We start from the raw sequence: 18,640 nt of genomic DNA on the forward strand, positions 1-18,640 counted from the left end.
TAACGACGCGAAATGGGAGAAGGCGCGACAACAGACTCAAAGGGAGGGCGAATCGATCAAGGCGTATTTAGTGCGTATTCGGTCGATTCTAAAAGAAATTAGGCCGACCCCTTCCGTCTCGGTTCAATTGGACCTGGTTTATCGAAACCTACGTCCCAATTACCGCCGTAGAATGTTTCGTAGGGATTTTGATTCATTCACGGGTTTGCGCGAAATAGGTCGGGAAATAGAAAAGAACGCGGAGATAGATAAGGCGTTTAAACCACCGCCTGGAGCTACGAAAACGCGCGAAGAGGATAAATCGTCGCGTAAAAATCGTGAAGCTCTCTCTGCAGTTTCCGAGAAAAGCGAGAAACAGCCCGTAAAACAGAAAAAAAGCGACGCAACCGGCAAGAACGCGAAGAAATCGGACGAGGAGAAGCCGAAAAAGAAGAAGTCGCGTTCAAGGAGAGGAAAACGCGGTAAATCCAAACGACGCTCGTCTGGATCGACCAGCGACTCTAGCTCGGGGTCAGATAGTTCGCGGGAATCTCCTAAGAAATCGTCTAGGAGATCGTCCCGAAGACATCCTGACAAAGGGAGTAGGAAAGAGAGCTCAAGCCATAGCGGACACCGTAGCAGTTCGTCGGACGAGCTAGGTGCTATCGCTGCAGCTCCAAAACAAGGTCAGCGAAGACCAACCTCTTCCTCACGAGCGCCGGGAGGACATGTAGCGGGTCAGTCGCGATATCAGGATCGTGGGGGTCAATTCCGCGACGCAGCGATATGCCATCGTTGTGGAGGAAGAGGACACTACGCGAGAGAGTGTCCTTCGCGTGAGCCGACTCAAGCCGCGATTGCGCCTGCACCTTGGTGGGCTCAGCAAGCTGCCGGGATGCAAGCGCCGATGCCACCGCAAACGGTGACCACACCCGCGCTGTCTTATAATCAAGCGCAGTGGCCACCGACAACGTCCGCGTCGACAATAGGTCAGAGCCTATTGAATAATGTATACGGGAATGCGAGAAATCCGGGAAACGGGCAGTAGGGCTCGCGGAGGAAGCTCGCGCGGGCCCGGCTGATAATCTTCGTAAATCGGGTAGGACAGTACGATTTACTGACCCCGAATCGTGGAGGGACTCATCGGTGAGTAGCACGGATTACGAAGATTACGCGTCGGAAAGCGAACAAAAAGATTTGCGGGACTCTTCGACCTCGGAGTCAGAAGATGAACCTAATGCGACGCGACCGGACTTTAGCGCCGAAGATTCTAGTGAAGAGAGCGTTTATAGTTTTACCTCAGAAGTAGGAAGACGACCTTCATTAGGAAGTAACCCTGAAGATTCGATAAATGAAACGGAACCGAGTAGTTTATCCGATCATTTGTGTGCTTTGGACGAATTATTGCCCAAGAAGCGCACCGCGACTCTTGGCCAGGTAGGGGGGAAAGGGAACATCATAATCCGAACTCGTCGCTGTGTTCGGAGTGATGCGTTCCCTAATCAACCGAATACCGATGGCCGCTATTATTTGCAGTTAGAATTATTTGGACAAATTTTTCCTGCACTAATAGATACGGGAGCATCGCGATCGTACCTCGGACATCGAACGCTGGAAAGAATCCAAGCGAAGATTGACAGGTCGCAAGATAGAGTTATGCGTACTGCCGATGGTACGGAAACGCGAGTAATAGGGGTTATTGCGCTAGAATTAGAGTTAGGGAAAACGAAAAGAGTCATGTATTTCCGCGTGGTACCGGTTTTAGACGACGACTGTGTCCTCGGTATGGATTTTCTCCGATTATTCGGAGTTATAATTGATACTTCGCGCGATTTATGGCAAACGCGCGACCGAGTAAATTTGAGATTCGCGAAAATAAACGCGGCAAGCTCAAATGAGACACACGTATCTTCGTGTTTTGCTATCGCTGAAATGACTAGCGAGCAAAACGCGGTATTAGAGAAGTTTCTAAGCGATAACTTCCCCGAGATAGTTGGACCAGTCCCGGCGACTACCCTGGTCAAACATCATATAGATGTCCAGGGTCAGGCTCCAATCCGCCAAGCGGCAAGGAGAGTGTCGCCGGTGATCTATAAAGTAGCGCACGAAGAGGTCGATAAATTATTGGGTGAAGGGATTATCGAACCCTCCACGAGCGCGTGGGCCAGCTGTCCGGTTATAGTACCAAAACCGGGCGGGAAATATCGATTTTGCATAGATTTTCGACGCGTGAATGAGGTAACGCGCAAAGACGCGTACCCGATCCCGCATATCGATAGCATTCTCGATAAACTCCGCCACGCGAGATACATTTCGACGTTAGATTTAAGTCAAGCGTACTTCCAAATACCGCTAGAAGACGAGAGTCGGGAAATTACAGCGTTTATAGTACCCGGAAAAGGACTCTTCCAATTTAGGCGTATGCCGTACGGTCTTACGAATGCCCCTGCGACGTTCCAGCGAATGATGGATCAATTAATTCCGCCTGAATTCGATCCATACGTGTTTGTCTATCTGGACGATATAATAATCGTAACGAACACGTTCGCGGAACACCTAGGATGGTTAGAGCGTGTGTTGAATATTATTCGATTCGCGGGTCTAGAAATCAATCGCGAGAAAAGTAAATTCTGCAGGTCGGAGGTGCGGTTCCTTGGGTATCTGATAAATCGTAATGGTTTAGCTCCAGATCCCGAGCGAACTGCGCCATTAATGAATTATCCGCCGCCAAAAGACTTAAAAACACTACGCCGATTCCTAGGGATGGTTGGTTGGTATGCACGCTTCTTACCCAACCTGTCGAAGGACAAAATTCCACTCGTCTTGTTATTGCATAAAGGCGTGCGCTGGCATTGGGATCAAGAGCAACAGACTTCCTTTGAGCGATTGAAGGAAGCGCTGTGCTCGGCCCCGGTCTTGGCAAGGCCCGATTTTTCGAGACCTTTCCAAGTACAGACAGATGCTAGCGACTATGCAATAGGAGCAGTATTAACTCAGCGACACGGAACTGAAGAGCATCCGATTGTATTCGCTAATCGAGTACTATCCAAAGAGGAGCGGAATTACACGACGACCGAGAAGGAGTGTCTCGCTGTCGTGTGGGCAATTCGGAAACTAAGACCGTATTTAGAAGGCTATCATTTTACGGTTGTCACGGATCACAGTAGTTTGCGTTGGCTACACAACTTGAAAGATCCAGTCGGGAGATTAGGTCGATGGGCCCTCGAATTACAACATCATTCGTTCGATGTGGTTCATCGTAAAGGCGCATTGCATCACGTACCCGATGCATTATCACGCGTCCTCCCAGTAGGCACCGAAAATGAATGCGTCTCCGCGGTTAACGAAGAAAATAGCGAAAATTCGAGCGAAAATTTGGTCACACAGTCGCGTATCGACTTCGAGAGCGACCCGTGGTATACAGCATGACGCGGAAAAGTAATTCAGCGACCGCGGGCTTACCCAGACTGGAAAGTTGAGGGAAACCGGCTGTATTGCCATCGGCCGGACGTGATACTCGAATCGATAGGTCGCGATTATGATGCGTGGAAGTTAGTCCTCCCGCGAGAGGCCCGACTTTTAGCCCTACAGGAAGCTCACAATAACACTTCCGCAGGACATGCTGGCGTTCAGAAAACTCACGCTAGAATCTGTAAAGATTACTATTGGCCGGGAGTTTTCAAAGACGCCGTAGCATTCGTCCGCGGGTGCAAAGTCTGTCAGCAACATAAAGCTGTACAGCTTGCCCCTGTAGGACTTATGGGAACTCGGGTAGTGGAGCGACCATGGACTGTGGTTGCGGGAGACATAATGGGCCCCTTTCCACCGAGTAAGGCCCAACAGCGTTACGTAGTAGTCTTCCTCGACAACTTCAGTCGTTACGTGGAAATGCGAGCGATCCGCACAGCTAACGCCAAAAGCATCTTGAAAGCTTTTAGCGAGCTGGTTATTTACCGTTGGGGATCACCGGAAATATTTCTTTGCGATAACGGTACCGAGTTCGTAAATAAGGAAGTGACCAAATTTCTAAATGAGCATCAGATTAGGCAATTTACTATTCCGCCGTATCACGCGCAAGCTAACCCGGTAGAACGCGTGAATCGGGTAATTAAAACGATGATCAGGATATTCGTAGAGAGCGACCACCGAGACTGGGACGTTCATCTCGCAGAATTCCGTTTCGCGATTAATTCCGCGATGCATTCGTCGACTGGAGTATCTCCCGCGTTACTTAACCTCGGTCGAGACCCAGTAATTACTCCGAATCTACGGCGAGAGATTGAAGGTTCTCGTACGATACTTAGGAGCGACCCCGAAAATTGGGTGGCGCGACTAAAACGTCTTCCCTTGATTCATGATATCGTGCAGGTAGAGATAGAAAAAGCGAGTGCCCGTCAAGCCCGCTATTACAATCGTGGCCGGCGCGATGTCAGGTATCAAGTAGGAGACTTGGTGTGGCGGCGCGGCAGACCATTATCGTCATCTGCTGATAATTTTGCTGCGAAGCTAGCACCATCGTACGAGGGTCCGTTTAAAATAGTTCGCGTAATATCGCCGGTCGTCTACGAGCTAGAAAATCAAGGCCGTAGTAATCCGAAGGTCCACGTTTCGGATCTAAAACCGTTTGTCGCGTCGTTTTGCGTTTCGGACGTCGATGAACCGGGTGAGGAAACCGTTGCGGAGGAAGGGAACGACGACCCTGCACCTTCCCCAAAACCGACCGGTAAACGGAAAGGGACTCCGGGAAAACGGAAAATGTCGATCGTGAGCGATTCGTCGGATTCCGCCCCGTCTACATAGACGGCACGCCTGCGTCCACGTCGAGACCCCACCTAACCCTCGCGAACCTGAGTGCGGACTTGTGTGTGTGATGAATGGATGGATGTGTGTGTCGCGTGATTTTTTTTATTTTTTTTATTATTTTTTTTACGGATGCGTGACGAGGCCCTTCTCCATTGCAGATGGACCCATACCTCCAACAGGTGGTGACCCACTGCTGGCTCCAGGGGATTCCCCTGCCGGGCCCCCTACCAGCAGTGGGCCCATCCACCCACCACCAACACCACTACCCCGAACCCTCCCACCGCCACTACCACCAGGGCTATTCCCTCCCTCCGCCCCGCTATCCGGAGCAGGGTACCCCTTACCCTCCGGCCTACCTCCAAGCCCAGGCCTCTGGGTACACCGGGCCGCAGCCCGCCGGCTGGGAGGTGGAGATGCACCGTCTGCGTCGGGAGAATGAGATGCTCCGGCGGGAAGCGGGCCACCCCCGCAACCGCACGGGCACTCATCCTCCCGCGCAGGGGGCCTCTCTGCCACCAGCGGCGGAAGTCGGACCGGCTGTACCCAAGCCGAAGAAGAAAGCGCATCGGGGCAGGCGAGGTGGCCGGAAGGGCCAAGGAAGGGCCCAGCAAAGGAAGCGGGCGGAGGAGAGGAAGAAGAAGGAGGAGGAAGAAGATGAGGCTCGACGGCAGCGCATCCGCGCTGCCGTCGAGAAGAGGAGGGAAGAGGAACGGGAGAAACGGAGGAAGGAGGAGGCGAGAAAGAGGGAGAAGGAGAGGAGAGAGAAGGAGAAAGAAGAAAAGAAGAGGAAGGAAGAGGAGGCCATGGAGGAGGACCTCCTCCTCCTGAGCGTTTAGCATGTCCGCGTCTAGTGTGAAGTTTTTTTGTTTTGTATAGAGTCTATTTTTTTTTATGATTAATATTTTTTTTTGTGTATCGAGCCGGATAATTATTTTTTTTTGTTTTTGTTGTTATGTAGGCCGAATTTTTTGTGTGTGTGTAATAAAGTATGTGTGAATGTTAAGCGAGCGTTTTTTTCTTAGTGTAGGATTGCGCGCACCAGGAAAAAAAAAGTAAACCGAATCAGAGACACCCCAGGGTCGACTTTAACCGGGAGGAAGTTGACCAACCCCTACGTTGGTCCTAACGAGGGGGGAGTTGTAACGTTGCGTTCTCGCAACGTTACTATAGCTGCCATCTAGCGCTTTGCTAATCTCAAGCGCTAGATAGGCGGGTCGCGTACGAACTAGGGAGTCATCAACCGATAAGTATTGATCTAGGATCGATAACTTGTCGGCTCCCTAGTGCCGCGCGATGGGTGTAGCGGGGCAGCGGCGGGACAGGCGCAGGGCCTGACCTGCTCCCGCGGACTGCCCCGACACACGTAGTTTAGAAGTCATAAGTGACAGATCGTGCCGAGAGAAGTTCCCCTAGCCGGTACGAGCCCAGGAGTGACAGCCGCTACAGGACGGAAATTTGGGAGGCACGGAAAGTGCAGCGACTGCCACCGCCACGAACCCATACCGGCCAGAGGAAACCTACTGCCCCAAGGGCAAGAATTAAGGGCGAGAGCGAAAGAGAGAGAGAAGGAGAGACTGAGGCGAGAGAGAGCGAGAGAGAGAGCGAGAGAGAGAGCGAAGAAAGCCAGCCATAGTAAGCCGAATTTAGGGTGATTATTCGTTTTGTAAGAAAGTCCTGTGACGTCCCGGGGTGTGCTAGGGCTTCAGGGCTCGTAGCACCGAACGGTTTTATAGGGAACCGCTGGCCCTGCTCACCTCTCACGGGTAAGCGGGCAACTTAGCGGAGTGGTCATTCCGTCGGACCGATAACGCGTGTCATAGTGTAGAGAATCGCGAATTATCCAGATTGTTCGCGATTACCGTGACCGTTGTGAGTTCGACCGTTGACAGGGACGTTCCCTTCAGTCGGTTCAAGGCCGCGGGCTTATTGTAGTGATCGTGAGGACTCGCGACCTTAGGCTTATAGAAGTAAACACTCCGGGTCGTTGTTGTGTTTAAGTACGCGGGAACGGAGCGAGTGCGGGTAACCGTCGCGGGACGCGCACGCGCGGAAAGGGGGACTTATCCGCGTAGCGCTGAGGAGTAGTTAGTCTAGGGATCCGCCGGTGGCGCGCGAGGACCGCGCGACTCGGTGGGGCCGCCGCGAACGCCAACTAGTGGCTCGAGCGCGAGGCTAGCTAGTACGTCATCGGGACTTCAGCCGCGTCCGCACCCCTTAGGCCGCGCCCACACGTAGGACCTAAGGTAACTTCCCCAATACCGGGTAACACGAACCGGATATTGTATTGATCATTGATATCGTAATAAAGAGAGTCTAACTGAAACTAGCGTTTATTGTATTAGCACCCCATCCCCGATAGTCGCGTACGAGGGTTAGAACCCCCTCTGCATAAATAAATATTCGGGTATTATCAGAAATACATCGAAGGCGCCCGGGTCTAGTAGGAAGTCGCCTATTGGGACGCGAACGCGATCGGTGAGGGATCACTCCTCCCTCCCCTTCTATACTATCCCCGAGGATAGCCAGTAGCGTCACAATATATTTCATTAAATGATTAAAGACTCTTTACTTTCTTAATACATATGATTATGCTACTGTATTTAATGGAAACATTTTACAATGTTTCGAATAAAGCCTGTTTTGTAATATTTATATAAATATTATTTTATATCATTGTTTTTAAAACCAATGAAAGCATAAAAATGCTTACATAAAAATTATTTTATTTTCATAGGTCTTAGATAACCTCTTCAAAAATAGGAAATAGGTAAAGCCACTTTCTGTAGCTGGTTCTAACATAGTAGAAGATACTCTTCCTTTTAATGATATAAACAATACAGGAGCTTCTGCAATTAATAAGTATTTAAATTGGTTTTACTTTATTTAAGTTTTATAATTATTAATCATTATATACTTATTTAACAGAACGTAAAAGAATGTCAATTTCTGAAGAAAGAACTAAATATTTAAGATTATTACTAGAAGAAAAAAAATTAAGGAGAGAAGAAAGCTCAAGGTACAAAACAGAAAAATTGAAATTATTAGTAGTGTTAAAAGAACTAATGATAGAAAAAAAGAAATCATTTTGAATAGAATTAGTTAAATCGGAGTAATATTATTTTATAAACATTTTATTATTTTTAGTTTATTGTGATCGTTTAATGATACATGTGAGATATAAGACTGTTTAATTACAGATATTAGTACGCTTAAAGACAAATAATTTGTTTAAAGAATGTTAATATAAGTATAAAATTGTTGCGTTCTATTAATTCTAAAAAGTTTTTGTAAAATTACATAAGAGTATTTATTTTATGTAACATAAGACACTTAAGATAACTTTTTTCAAAACAGTCATTAAATATTGGAAATTAGTTGTACAATTTCATTTCGCTTCTCTTCTCCTTGTCTTTTCAATTCTACTGGAACAGCCATTGGCTCCATTTCGGTAACTGACCATAAGGTACAGCATTAACAGTTTGCATTACAGACGCATCATTATCAAGTAAGCAAAAATTATGTAACACACAACAGCAGATTATATAAAAAGGTATTAATTCAGTTTTCGTCATAGGAAATTTTTCTGATAAATATTGCCATTGTTGTTTTAAAGGCCATGACACACGAAAATACTTAAGACTTAAAACAAAAGTTATATCATCTATAGGAAAAGCCAAAGCACACCAAAGAATTGTAAACATAAGACGTAAGAATTAAAAAACCAACCAATCACACATAAGAATTACATACGCCATATTTCTTCTGGAGGACTTTAAAATTATAGAAAAATTTCCACAAGGATGAAAATTTACGTTTCAATGTTAAGACCAACCAATCAGAAATAGCCTGACTGTTCAACCAATAGGAAAGATTTAAAATTATGTTCTCACTACTTCATCCAGGCTCCAGCCATTCTAGGTTGTGGCAGTGATATTATAATATAGCAAATGATGATGCAGTATATGTACACACACATTTATTTATGTATATACATATAATATATAAGATGGATGATGATATATTCCACAAAACATAATATATAACGTATGTATATTATTCAAACTTTGTTGACAATAATTGTATAAATTAAATATATTTGTTTAATTGCATTAAAATATTTGTACGGAGAAGAGAATATGCAGAAGAAGATGAATTGCTGACAGAAACAGCATTACTTATATTATTGTTAGGTGCATATATATTGAAAAGAAGAAATATTTCATTACGATGGGTTAATAGGGAATACTGGGTCCGACCAATAAATGTTCTACGTCGTCATCAAGGAAATTTTCATAACTTATTTCAGGAAATGAAAAATGATCCTTCTCTATTTTTCAGATGTACTAGGATGACTCCATCTATATTTTATAAATTATTGGAACAAGTAAAGCCTTTATTAACAAAAAGAAACTATCGTGCTTTAATATCCGAACAACGCCTCGTATTATCCCTAAGGTATACTATACTTATATGTATGTATCAATTTAAAAATATTTTACAAAAAATTAAACCTACATTTAAGCGGTTTTAATTTATAAGATACCTAGCTACAGGTGATCAAATACTATCAATCGCCTTAACATATCGCATTGGTGAATCCACTGCTCGTCAAGTTATAATTGAGACTTGTACTGCTATTATAAAAGTTTTGGGACCTATATATTTACGACCACCTTCGGACGAAGAGTGGATAAAAATATGTGAAGGATTTTACTCTAAGTGGAACTTACCAAACTGTTGTGGTGCAATTGATGGGAAGCACATACAAATTCAAGCACCACCAAATTCTGGCAGTCTATATTTCAATTATAAAAAAACTTTCAGTATAATATTAATGGCAGCATGCGACTACAATTATAAATTTATTTTGGTTGATTGTGGTGAATATGGAAGTAGCAGTGATGGTGGAGTTCTCTCGAGGTCCATGATTGGTCAAGCATTGAAGAATCATAGCTTAAATATTCCTGCAGGCGAATTTTATTTACCAGGAAGTACGATAAAAACACCAATTTACTTTGTAGGAGATGAAGCTTTTCAGCTGACAACTAATATGATGAGGCCTTATTCTGGCAGAAACCTAAATTTTAAGAAAAGAATCTTTAACTACAGGCTGTCCCGGGCCAGAAGAATTATTGAAAATAGCTTTGGAATCTTGGTATCCAGATGGAGGATTTTACGAAAACCTATAATGTTACATCCAAAAAATGTTGACAAAATTGTAGTTTCATTGTTATGTCTCCATAATTTTTTACAAACTGTTAATGAGGACAATTCGTCAGAAGAAAATTGTTATTGCCCACCAAATTTTGTGGATTCGGAAAGAGAAGATGGTAGTTTACATTATGGAGCATGGAGACAGGAATATTCAGCAAATTTAAATTCAGCAATGGAAGGCATAAGGGCAAGCACTGCTCATCGATCAACAACTGCAGCTCATAAACAAAGAGATGATATTGCAGACTATTTAATAAGTCCGGCAGGTCAGGTGTCATGGCAGGAAGAATATGTATCCAGAGGCTTGGGTGGTCCAAATCGTTTTAGATCTCATTAGATTTCATTGATTACATGATCAATTAATATTACATTAAATATACAGGGTGTAACGAAACGACCGCATTTTCTCGTAACTGGAGGTTCGGGGGGTCGGCGACAATTTTGCGAAAAAATTTTGTCAGTTTTATTCCTAGGGTTGGTAACGGTTAAACTCTAGGGTTTTACAAGTGCCATCTGTAAGAAGAAATCGCAATTACTGACGTGTTTTTTAAATGTGTGTGTTATGTTTACTTTCAATGTCAAAATGACAGGAGTAGAGGTTAAATCTTGAATTTTATATTTAAAGCGTCAAAATTTTTAAATTATAATATACATTTATAATCAACGTTATTCGTGTAAGTATTGTAAAGAAGCATAAATTTATTTTTTTTAAATTACGCTGATTAATGGTTCATTTAACTTTTAATTTAACATTTGCAAATTTCGTTAAGCTGTAACAGTCCTTTCAACTTAATTCATTCTTAATAATAATACGTTATCAATAGGCAAGTAAAATGAATCATCTTTACTATGTATTTTGTTAAATAGGTGGAGTTGTAGCTGATAAAAATGTCAAAGTGTCTCCCAGTTTACTATTTTAATTATTATGAACATGGACATAGCTATATTTCCTATTACGAAGTGGACATAAACAGTTATCAGATAAGTTTGAATTATAACAATTGATTTCTATTATTAATAACTTAAGTAATAAATGCTTTGTGAAATTTTCCTCTTGTTATAGGTAAAACGATACAATGTCGAATGGCTATAACTGAACTACCCAAGTATTCAACCTATATTAAAATATGTGCACCCATTGAGAAGGATTATGTAATTCTATTAATTGTCGATTACATTATGGCAAGGCTAAGTTTAATAACAGATTGATCAACGCTACAACATAAATCAAGAAGCTTATAATTTAATATATATTAGATACTATTACCAGGATGCAGATACCATTTGCTGTAGGTAAACTTTCATATCTCATGTAAATTCACTGTATTTTTTAAAACAATTTATAACATAATTTTTTCTCACTTGGTTAATGGAAAAATCCTTACTACATTTTTAAAAATTGAACTAAGATAATTTTCTATTACAACACAGTAGAATATACAATAATAACATTAATATAATTTTAAAAGTAAGTAAAGTACATAGACTTCAACTAGTGCTCTTCAATAATTTAAGCTATATTGTTTTCTAAAGTCAGTGTCAAATACCTGTCAGGCTATGCACATTTCAAAGTAGCTTAATATTTTAATTGGTCGAAACTGAATATCTATGCACTCTGCTTTAAAGACATTATCCGCTAACATTTAAATGTAATTAATGTATTAATTCATTTCTTTACAGGAGGTGAGCTTTTTGTGAAGAAGCTTATAATTTTGTCGTTTATGTAAATAGAAGAAACAAAATACAAATAGAATCCAGAGAAAGATTATGCCAATCAATGAAATAGGCTGTGCTGAGATGAACTGTTAATTTTTATTTTGAAGAAGCACATTACATATTATTATCAATTCTAAATGTGAAGCATTCATTATTTTTTAAATATTTCCTTTTCAAAGAAATTAATTTACTTATAATATCATTACCAAGCATTTTGACGTAAATTACTTAAATATTGGTAAATTCTTTATAAAGTTAAATGTTTTTGTGATATGTTTTTATTATTTTTGATTAATAAATATTCAATACATAATAATAATTTACATAACTTGTTGTTATTTTTTCAATTATATAAGAACTGCTACTTAAAATAAAGATGAAGTTTGTATTGTGTGATCTTCATTTCTTTTTTCATGATCCTTGTAAAGGGGATAATTAATAAAAAATTGAGAACTTATAAAATTGGTTATTGACGAATGCTGGATTCTGCTTATCCGTATTAGTGTACTATTCAAATTTTATAAAAATATATCAAAGATATTAAAATAAGTATTTTTAATTTTAAACGAATTTAATATAATATAGACATGAAAGAAATTGATGGATACTTTTATTATGTTAAAAAAGTATATAAAGACGTAATGTATGTTAAATATATTTTTCACAATAATATATTGCAAAATTATATTTTTGTAATTAAATTTATAATTTATATATTATGATTTTATAATATGTGTATCTTTTTATTCTCTATATAGGTATCTCGTTTGCAAAGAAAAAAATTGTGGGGGAAGAGGTATAATTAAAAATGAAATATTTTCCTTACGTAAATGTCATAGGCATTCTATCTCCAATCTAAATAAAAACATATTCTTCCAATATTTAAAAGAATTAAGTAAGATTTCCGAATTGGAACCAAAACAAATTTTTTCAGCGGCATTATCCAAGTATGTTTTCATGTTCATATTACTTCTTATCACATATATGTAACTTAAAAATTCAAAGAAAAAATTGTACCTGGTTGAAGGTACCCAAATATAGGAAAGAACATTAATTATGTGTCATGTAGAAGATATATACAGAGATTTAAAAGAAAAAATAATGCAATTAATATTAATATAAAAGGTAAAAGTTTTAACAAAGTAATAGAATATTTTGAGCAAGAAGAGAACAGATTCTTAAGAGTAACAGATGAACGAAAGATTTCAATAGAAATAATAAAAACAATGTATTCAAAAAATATTATAATATATGAACAACAATTTGTCGAATCGTTTTCAGAAATTAATAGTATATTTGTAGATGCTACTTATAATGCTGTTCCAAACATTAGGGAGAAAAATATTCAGTTGCTAACCATTTTAATAAAAATTGAAAATAGCAAATTATCTGTGGTAAGCTAGGAAGTTTATTCACTTCTGAATACTTTTTTTTTATATGTGTGATTCTATTTAAATAATTAAAAATTTAGGCAATTCCTTGCTTCTGGATTTTAATGAATAATAGAACAGAAAGCAACTATCAACAAGTTTTCTTATTTATAAAAAATAAGTTTCCTAATTTTACTCCCATCGAAATTACTACAGACTATGAGGTAGCTATTTCGAATTCACTGAAAATAATATTTTCAAACATAAGATGTAATTTTTGCTATTTCCATTATTCCCAAGTAAGCTGGTATTAACATATTTTTATCTAAAGCATAATGTGCTAAATACGACTAATAAAATAATTAACGTTATAAATTTCTTTTAGGCAATTATAAAGAATGCCCAAAAGTTGAAAATAATTAGTAAAGAAAACAATAGATTGAATTGTCCTGAACGCTATATAGTATTAAAGCAGTTAATTTATTTAGCATTGTTACCCCATTATCACATAACACAAGTATATGAAATTATTAAAAAGAAAGCAATAGAAGAGTTCGGGGATTTCTTTCGTATATTTTTTATGTACTACGAAAGACAGTGGCTAAATAAAATAGGAGCAGAACAATTCTCTGTATTTCATCAAACTGACCGCACAAACAATTATATAGAAAGTTATCACCGAACTTTAAATAGAAGTTTAGGAAAACACCCAAATTTCAATTTATTTTTCCGTAAGTTTTCTTTTTTTATACAGGCATTCTAAGTCAACACTAAATTAACAATATGTATATATAGCACGAGCATTAAATATCTAATTCTATACATATATAAAATGTCATAGGATTGATTTAATGCAATAATAGTTTTGATTTTTCTCTTTATTTATCAATTATTATATTCATAATTTAAATGATATTGAAACATTTTTCAGGTAATTTAAAATATTTTTTATATGTTAATATAGGAACATAATTCTTGCAGATACACTTCGAAAGGTTGCAAACGAAGCAAAACATGTAAAAGAAAAAATGCAAACGATGATATACCAAACCAGAGAGAAAAAAAAATTATCAGTAGAACGATCAAAGGAAATCTCAAAATTTTACAAAGAATTACACCTTATTGAAGCAACTAATAATAACAACATAGAAAATGATATCCTTAATTTATTTCATAACTTTAGCGAAATGAAAGCGTTGGAAGAACAAGAAAAAGAAAATATGTGCAAGTATGTGAAAGAAATAAAAGTAATTCAAAGAAACCATTGTATACAAAATAATCTACCAACAATAACTATTAATGTTAATAATAATGATGATATAATAAGTAAATTAATTTCTTTGAAAAGGAAATATTTAAAAAATAATGAATGCTTCACATTTAGAATTGATAATAATATGTAATGTGCTTCTTCAAAATAAAAATTAACAGTTCATCTCAGCACAGCCTATTTCATTGATTGGCATAATCTTTCTCTGGATTCTATTTGTATTTTGTTTCTTCTATTTACATAAACGACAAAATTATAAGCTTCTTCACAAAAAGCTCACCTCCTGTAAAGAAATGAATTAATACATTAATTACATTTAAATGTTAGCGGATAATGTCTTTAAAGCAGAGTGCATAGATATTCAGTTTCGACCAATTAAAATATTAAGCTACTTTGAAATGTGCATAGCCTGACAGGTATTTGACACTGACTTTAGAAAACAATATAGCTTAAATTATTGAAGAGCACTAGTTGAAGTCTATGTACTTTACTTACTTTTAAAATTATATTAATGTTATTATTGTATATTCTACTGTGTTGTAATAGAAAATTATCTTAGTTCAATTTTTAAAAATGTAGTAAGGATTTTTCCATTAACCAAGTGAGAAAAAATTATGTTATAAATTGTTTTAAAAAATACAGTGAATTTACATGAGATATGAAAGTTTACCTACAGCAAATGGTATCTGCATCCTGGTAATAGTATCTAATATATATTAAATTATAAGCTTCTTGATTTATGTTGTAGCGTTGATCAATCTGTTATTAAACTTAGCCTTGCCATAATGTAATCGACAATTAATAGAATTACATAATCCTTCTCAATGGGTGCACATATTTTAATATAGGTTGAATACTTGGGTAGTTCAGTTATAGCCATTCGACATTGTATCGTTTTACCTATAACAAGAGGAAAATTTCACAAAGCATTTATTACTTAAGTTATTAATAATAGAAATCAATTGTTATAATTCAAACTTATCTGATAACTGTTTATGTCCACTTCGTAATAGGAAATATAGCTATGTCCATGTTCATAATAATTAAAATAGTAAACTGGGAGACACTTTGACATTTTTATCAGCTACAACTCCACCTATTTAACAAAATACATAGTAAAGATGATTCATTTTACTTGCCTATTGATAACGTATTATTATTAAGAATGAATTAAGTTGAAAGGACTGTTACAGCTTAACGAAATTTGCAAATGTTAAATTAAAAGTTAAATGAACCATTAATCAGCGTAATTTAAAAAAAATAAATTTATGCTTCTTTACAATACTTACACGAATAACGTTGATTATAAATGTATATTATAATTTAAAAATTTTGACGCTTTAAATATAAAATTCAAGATTTAACCTCTACTCCTGTCATTTTGACATTGAAAGTAAACATAACACACACATTTAAAAAACACGTCAGTAATTGCGATTTCTTCTTACAGATGGCACTTGTAAAACCCTAGAGTTTAACCGTTACCAACCCTAGGAATAAAACTGACAAAATTTTTTCGCAAAATTGTCGCCGACCCGGTTCGGGGTGACAAACTGAGTGCACGTGTAAAATTTCGTTCGAATCGTTCAAGAGGTTTAAAAGTTATTTACATTTAAAAATCACCCTTTTTTGGTCCTTTTCGAACGACTTTGATTGCACAATGGAAAGTGAAAAAACAATTGATGAACACCCCAATTAGAATGTAAAAGTTATCGATCGCACGCGATAATACTTTTGCTATTTATTCCATTAATCTGGCTATCAGATTAATTTTAAAAATAGCAAAATCCTTTTTTTACATTTCCAATTCAATTCAGTACAATTATCATTGACTGAATTTATGGAAAGAGCGAGAAGACGCAATGAAAAGGAAAGTATCAAAAACTAAGATGTCGCGCGAACGCACTGATAATTTAATAGGAAACGCATGAGGGCATTCTTTTTCTACTAACAAAGCTAAAGAGAATGATTCAAAATCAATACATTGATGATAGAGAAAACTAAACTTACCCATTTAATGTTCTCCAAGTTCTTTTACATCAAAGTTTTTAAGAAAGCTTTAAACTGGCTCCTCGATGATTTCCAGAAAGCACACTATCACTGATTTTGCATTTAAAAACTCGCGAATTTAAGCAATTTAGGTATTAACCTACGTTTCTTCAAAACACCGGTTAATTTGACACTTTTGAACTGTTTGAAGTATGCTGAAGAGAAAGAGAGAGAGAGACACAGAGAGGAGAAATAATAAGTAATTCGTTTCGACTACTCTTAACCCGCCAATAGGCGCGTGCTTTTTTTTTACGTAGATAGGCGCGTGGGGTGCCACGGACACCCCATTTGTTTTTCGTTATTAGACGTAAAATATTTACAAATACAGATTTATTTTTCAATAAATATCATCTATGCGAAGTTCCCTTTGGTATACAATAGCAATTGCATTTCTTTACATTATTTGTATTAATTAAACGCTAATATTTTTAAGTGACTGCACAAATTTTTCGCTACGTTACCAATAGATTTCTATTCTTGGGGTGTTCTGAACACCCCGCGCGCCCATTGCCGGGTTAATCAGCCTACTTCAAACAGTTTAAAAGTGTCAAATTAACCAGTGTTTTGAAGAAACGTAGGTTAATACCTAAATTGCTTAAATTCACGAGTTTTTAAATGCAAAATCAGTGATAGTGTGCTTTCTGGAAATCATCGAGGAGCCAGTTTAAAGCTTTCTTAAAAACTTTGATGTAAAAGAACTTGGAGAACATTAAATGGGTAAGTTTAGTTTTCTCTATCATCAATGTATTGATTTTGAATCATTCTTTTTAGCTTCGTTAGTAGAAAGAGAATGCCCTCATGCGTTTCCTATTAAATTATCAGTGCGTTCGCGCGACATCTTAGTTTTTGATACTTTCCTTTTCATTGCGTCTTCTCGCTCTTTCCATAAATTCAGTCAATGATAATTGTACTGAATTGAATTGGAAATGTGAAAAAAAGGATTTTGCTATTTTTAAAATTAATCTGATAGCCAGATTAATGGAATAAATAGCAAAAGTATTATCGCGTGCGATCGATAACTTTTACATTCTAATTGGGGTGTTCATCAATTGTTTTTTCACTTTCCATTGTGCAATCAAAGTCGTTCGAAAAGGACCGAAAAAGGGTGATTTTTAAATGTAAATAACTTTTAAACCTCTTGAACGATTCGAACGAAATTTTACACGTGCACTCAGTTTGTCACCCCGAACCTCCAGTTACGAGAAAATGCGGTCGTTTCGTTACACCCTGTATATAAGTTTGTACTTTAGTTTTGGAAAGAATACGGTTTTTGTTAAACTTGTATATACTTTGTTTATTTTATACTCGTTCATGGTCCATAACACATTGACATATGTAACTTTAAAAAGTGATAAAATTATTTCAATAAAATTCAATATATTGAAACCAAAAATACTTAATAATATTATTAATAATAGAAATACTTTTCGCAACAATTACCTAATATAACGTACTCAATTTGAAAACTTTGAATTCAAACAAATAGAAATTTTTATAGAAATATAGCATCTAAAAATTTTCGTTTTAAATTAGATTTTTCAGATTCTGATAATCTAGCCAATTCCTTAGCTACTAATAGGACAAAGCTTTCATCGCAGGTTATATCCTGCCTCAAAATTGTTGTTTCACGTGTCACATTTAAAGGATTACTTAAACGAGTATGGAGACTCTTCGTTAAAGTAGTAAGTGAATCTTCTAATTGCGATATATTCCTTTTTTTAATTTTTTTTATTGATGTTTGTATGTCTGGAATTCCAAATGATTTTTCCATTCTTGGAATTTTTTCTGAATTTTTTGTTCCTTCTGCTGTATGATTAAAGGTCTCAGATGGAAAAGTAAATAATCTGTTTATTTCTTCTGATTCTTCTAACTGGCTTGACTGATTAGACTAAATAAAATTAATTAAATTAAAAATAAGAAACAACATTTAAAAAAAATATATAGCTGGTAAAACACCTTTTAAAATAAAACAATACCGTACAAATGTTTTGGCTTAAATTATTAGATATGGTTGTTGGAGATCGGAGTGTAGGTACGAGCGGTCTGGGACTCTCAGGCCGTCTCGCTCCCGCTCACACTCTGTCTCTCTTGATCCTACCTCCAACAGAGGTCGATAGGTGGCCCACGGCGTAGATCTCTCTCTCGCTGTTATTATTTGGGTCTGTTGTACATATCAATACCCAAGAGTTCCGTGATAAGCGCGGCTCAATTTAAACGGTCTAGACTCTAGACTCTGTCT

General features: G+C 37.7%; 1 protein-coding gene across 1 annotated transcript; it reads left to right on the forward strand.

Annotated features, from left to right (window-relative positions):
- The first annotated feature begins 8,732 nt into the window (after positions 1–8,732).
- LOC136777163 (uncharacterized) lies at positions 8,733–11,205 on the forward strand. The gene is made up of 7 exons (XM_066733239.1): positions 8,733–8,740; positions 8,914–9,237; positions 9,322–10,288; positions 10,379–10,470; positions 10,821–10,824; positions 10,876–10,981; positions 11,060–11,205. The coding sequence occupies exons 1-7, from the start codon at positions 8,733–8,735 to the stop codon at positions 11,203–11,205; spliced, it is 1,647 nt and encodes a 548-aa protein (XP_066589336.1).
- The last annotated feature ends 7,435 nt before the right edge of the window (positions 11,206–18,640 follow it).

This window comes from Prorops nasuta, unplaced genomic scaffold, assembly GCF_024137725.1.
Source record: "Prorops nasuta isolate Cenicafe-Biocafe unplaced genomic scaffold, Cenicafe_Pnas_1.2 PNAS00010, whole genome shotgun sequence".
NCBI classification, from domain to species: Eukaryota; Metazoa; Arthropoda; class Insecta; order Hymenoptera; family Bethylidae; genus Prorops; species Prorops nasuta.

What these genes read in the sequence shown, in the direction of transcription:
- LOC136777163 (XM_066733239.1), top strand. An exon ending in CGCCTCGTATTATCCCTAAG is followed by an intron (nt 9,238 to 9,321) that starts GTATACTATACT and finishes TTAATTTATAAG; the next exon opens with ATACCTAGCTACAGGTGATC. An exon ending in CATAAACAGTTATCAGATAA is followed by an intron (nt 10,982 to 11,059) that starts GTTTGAATTATA and finishes CTCTTGTTATAG; the next exon opens with GTAAAACGATACAATGTCGA.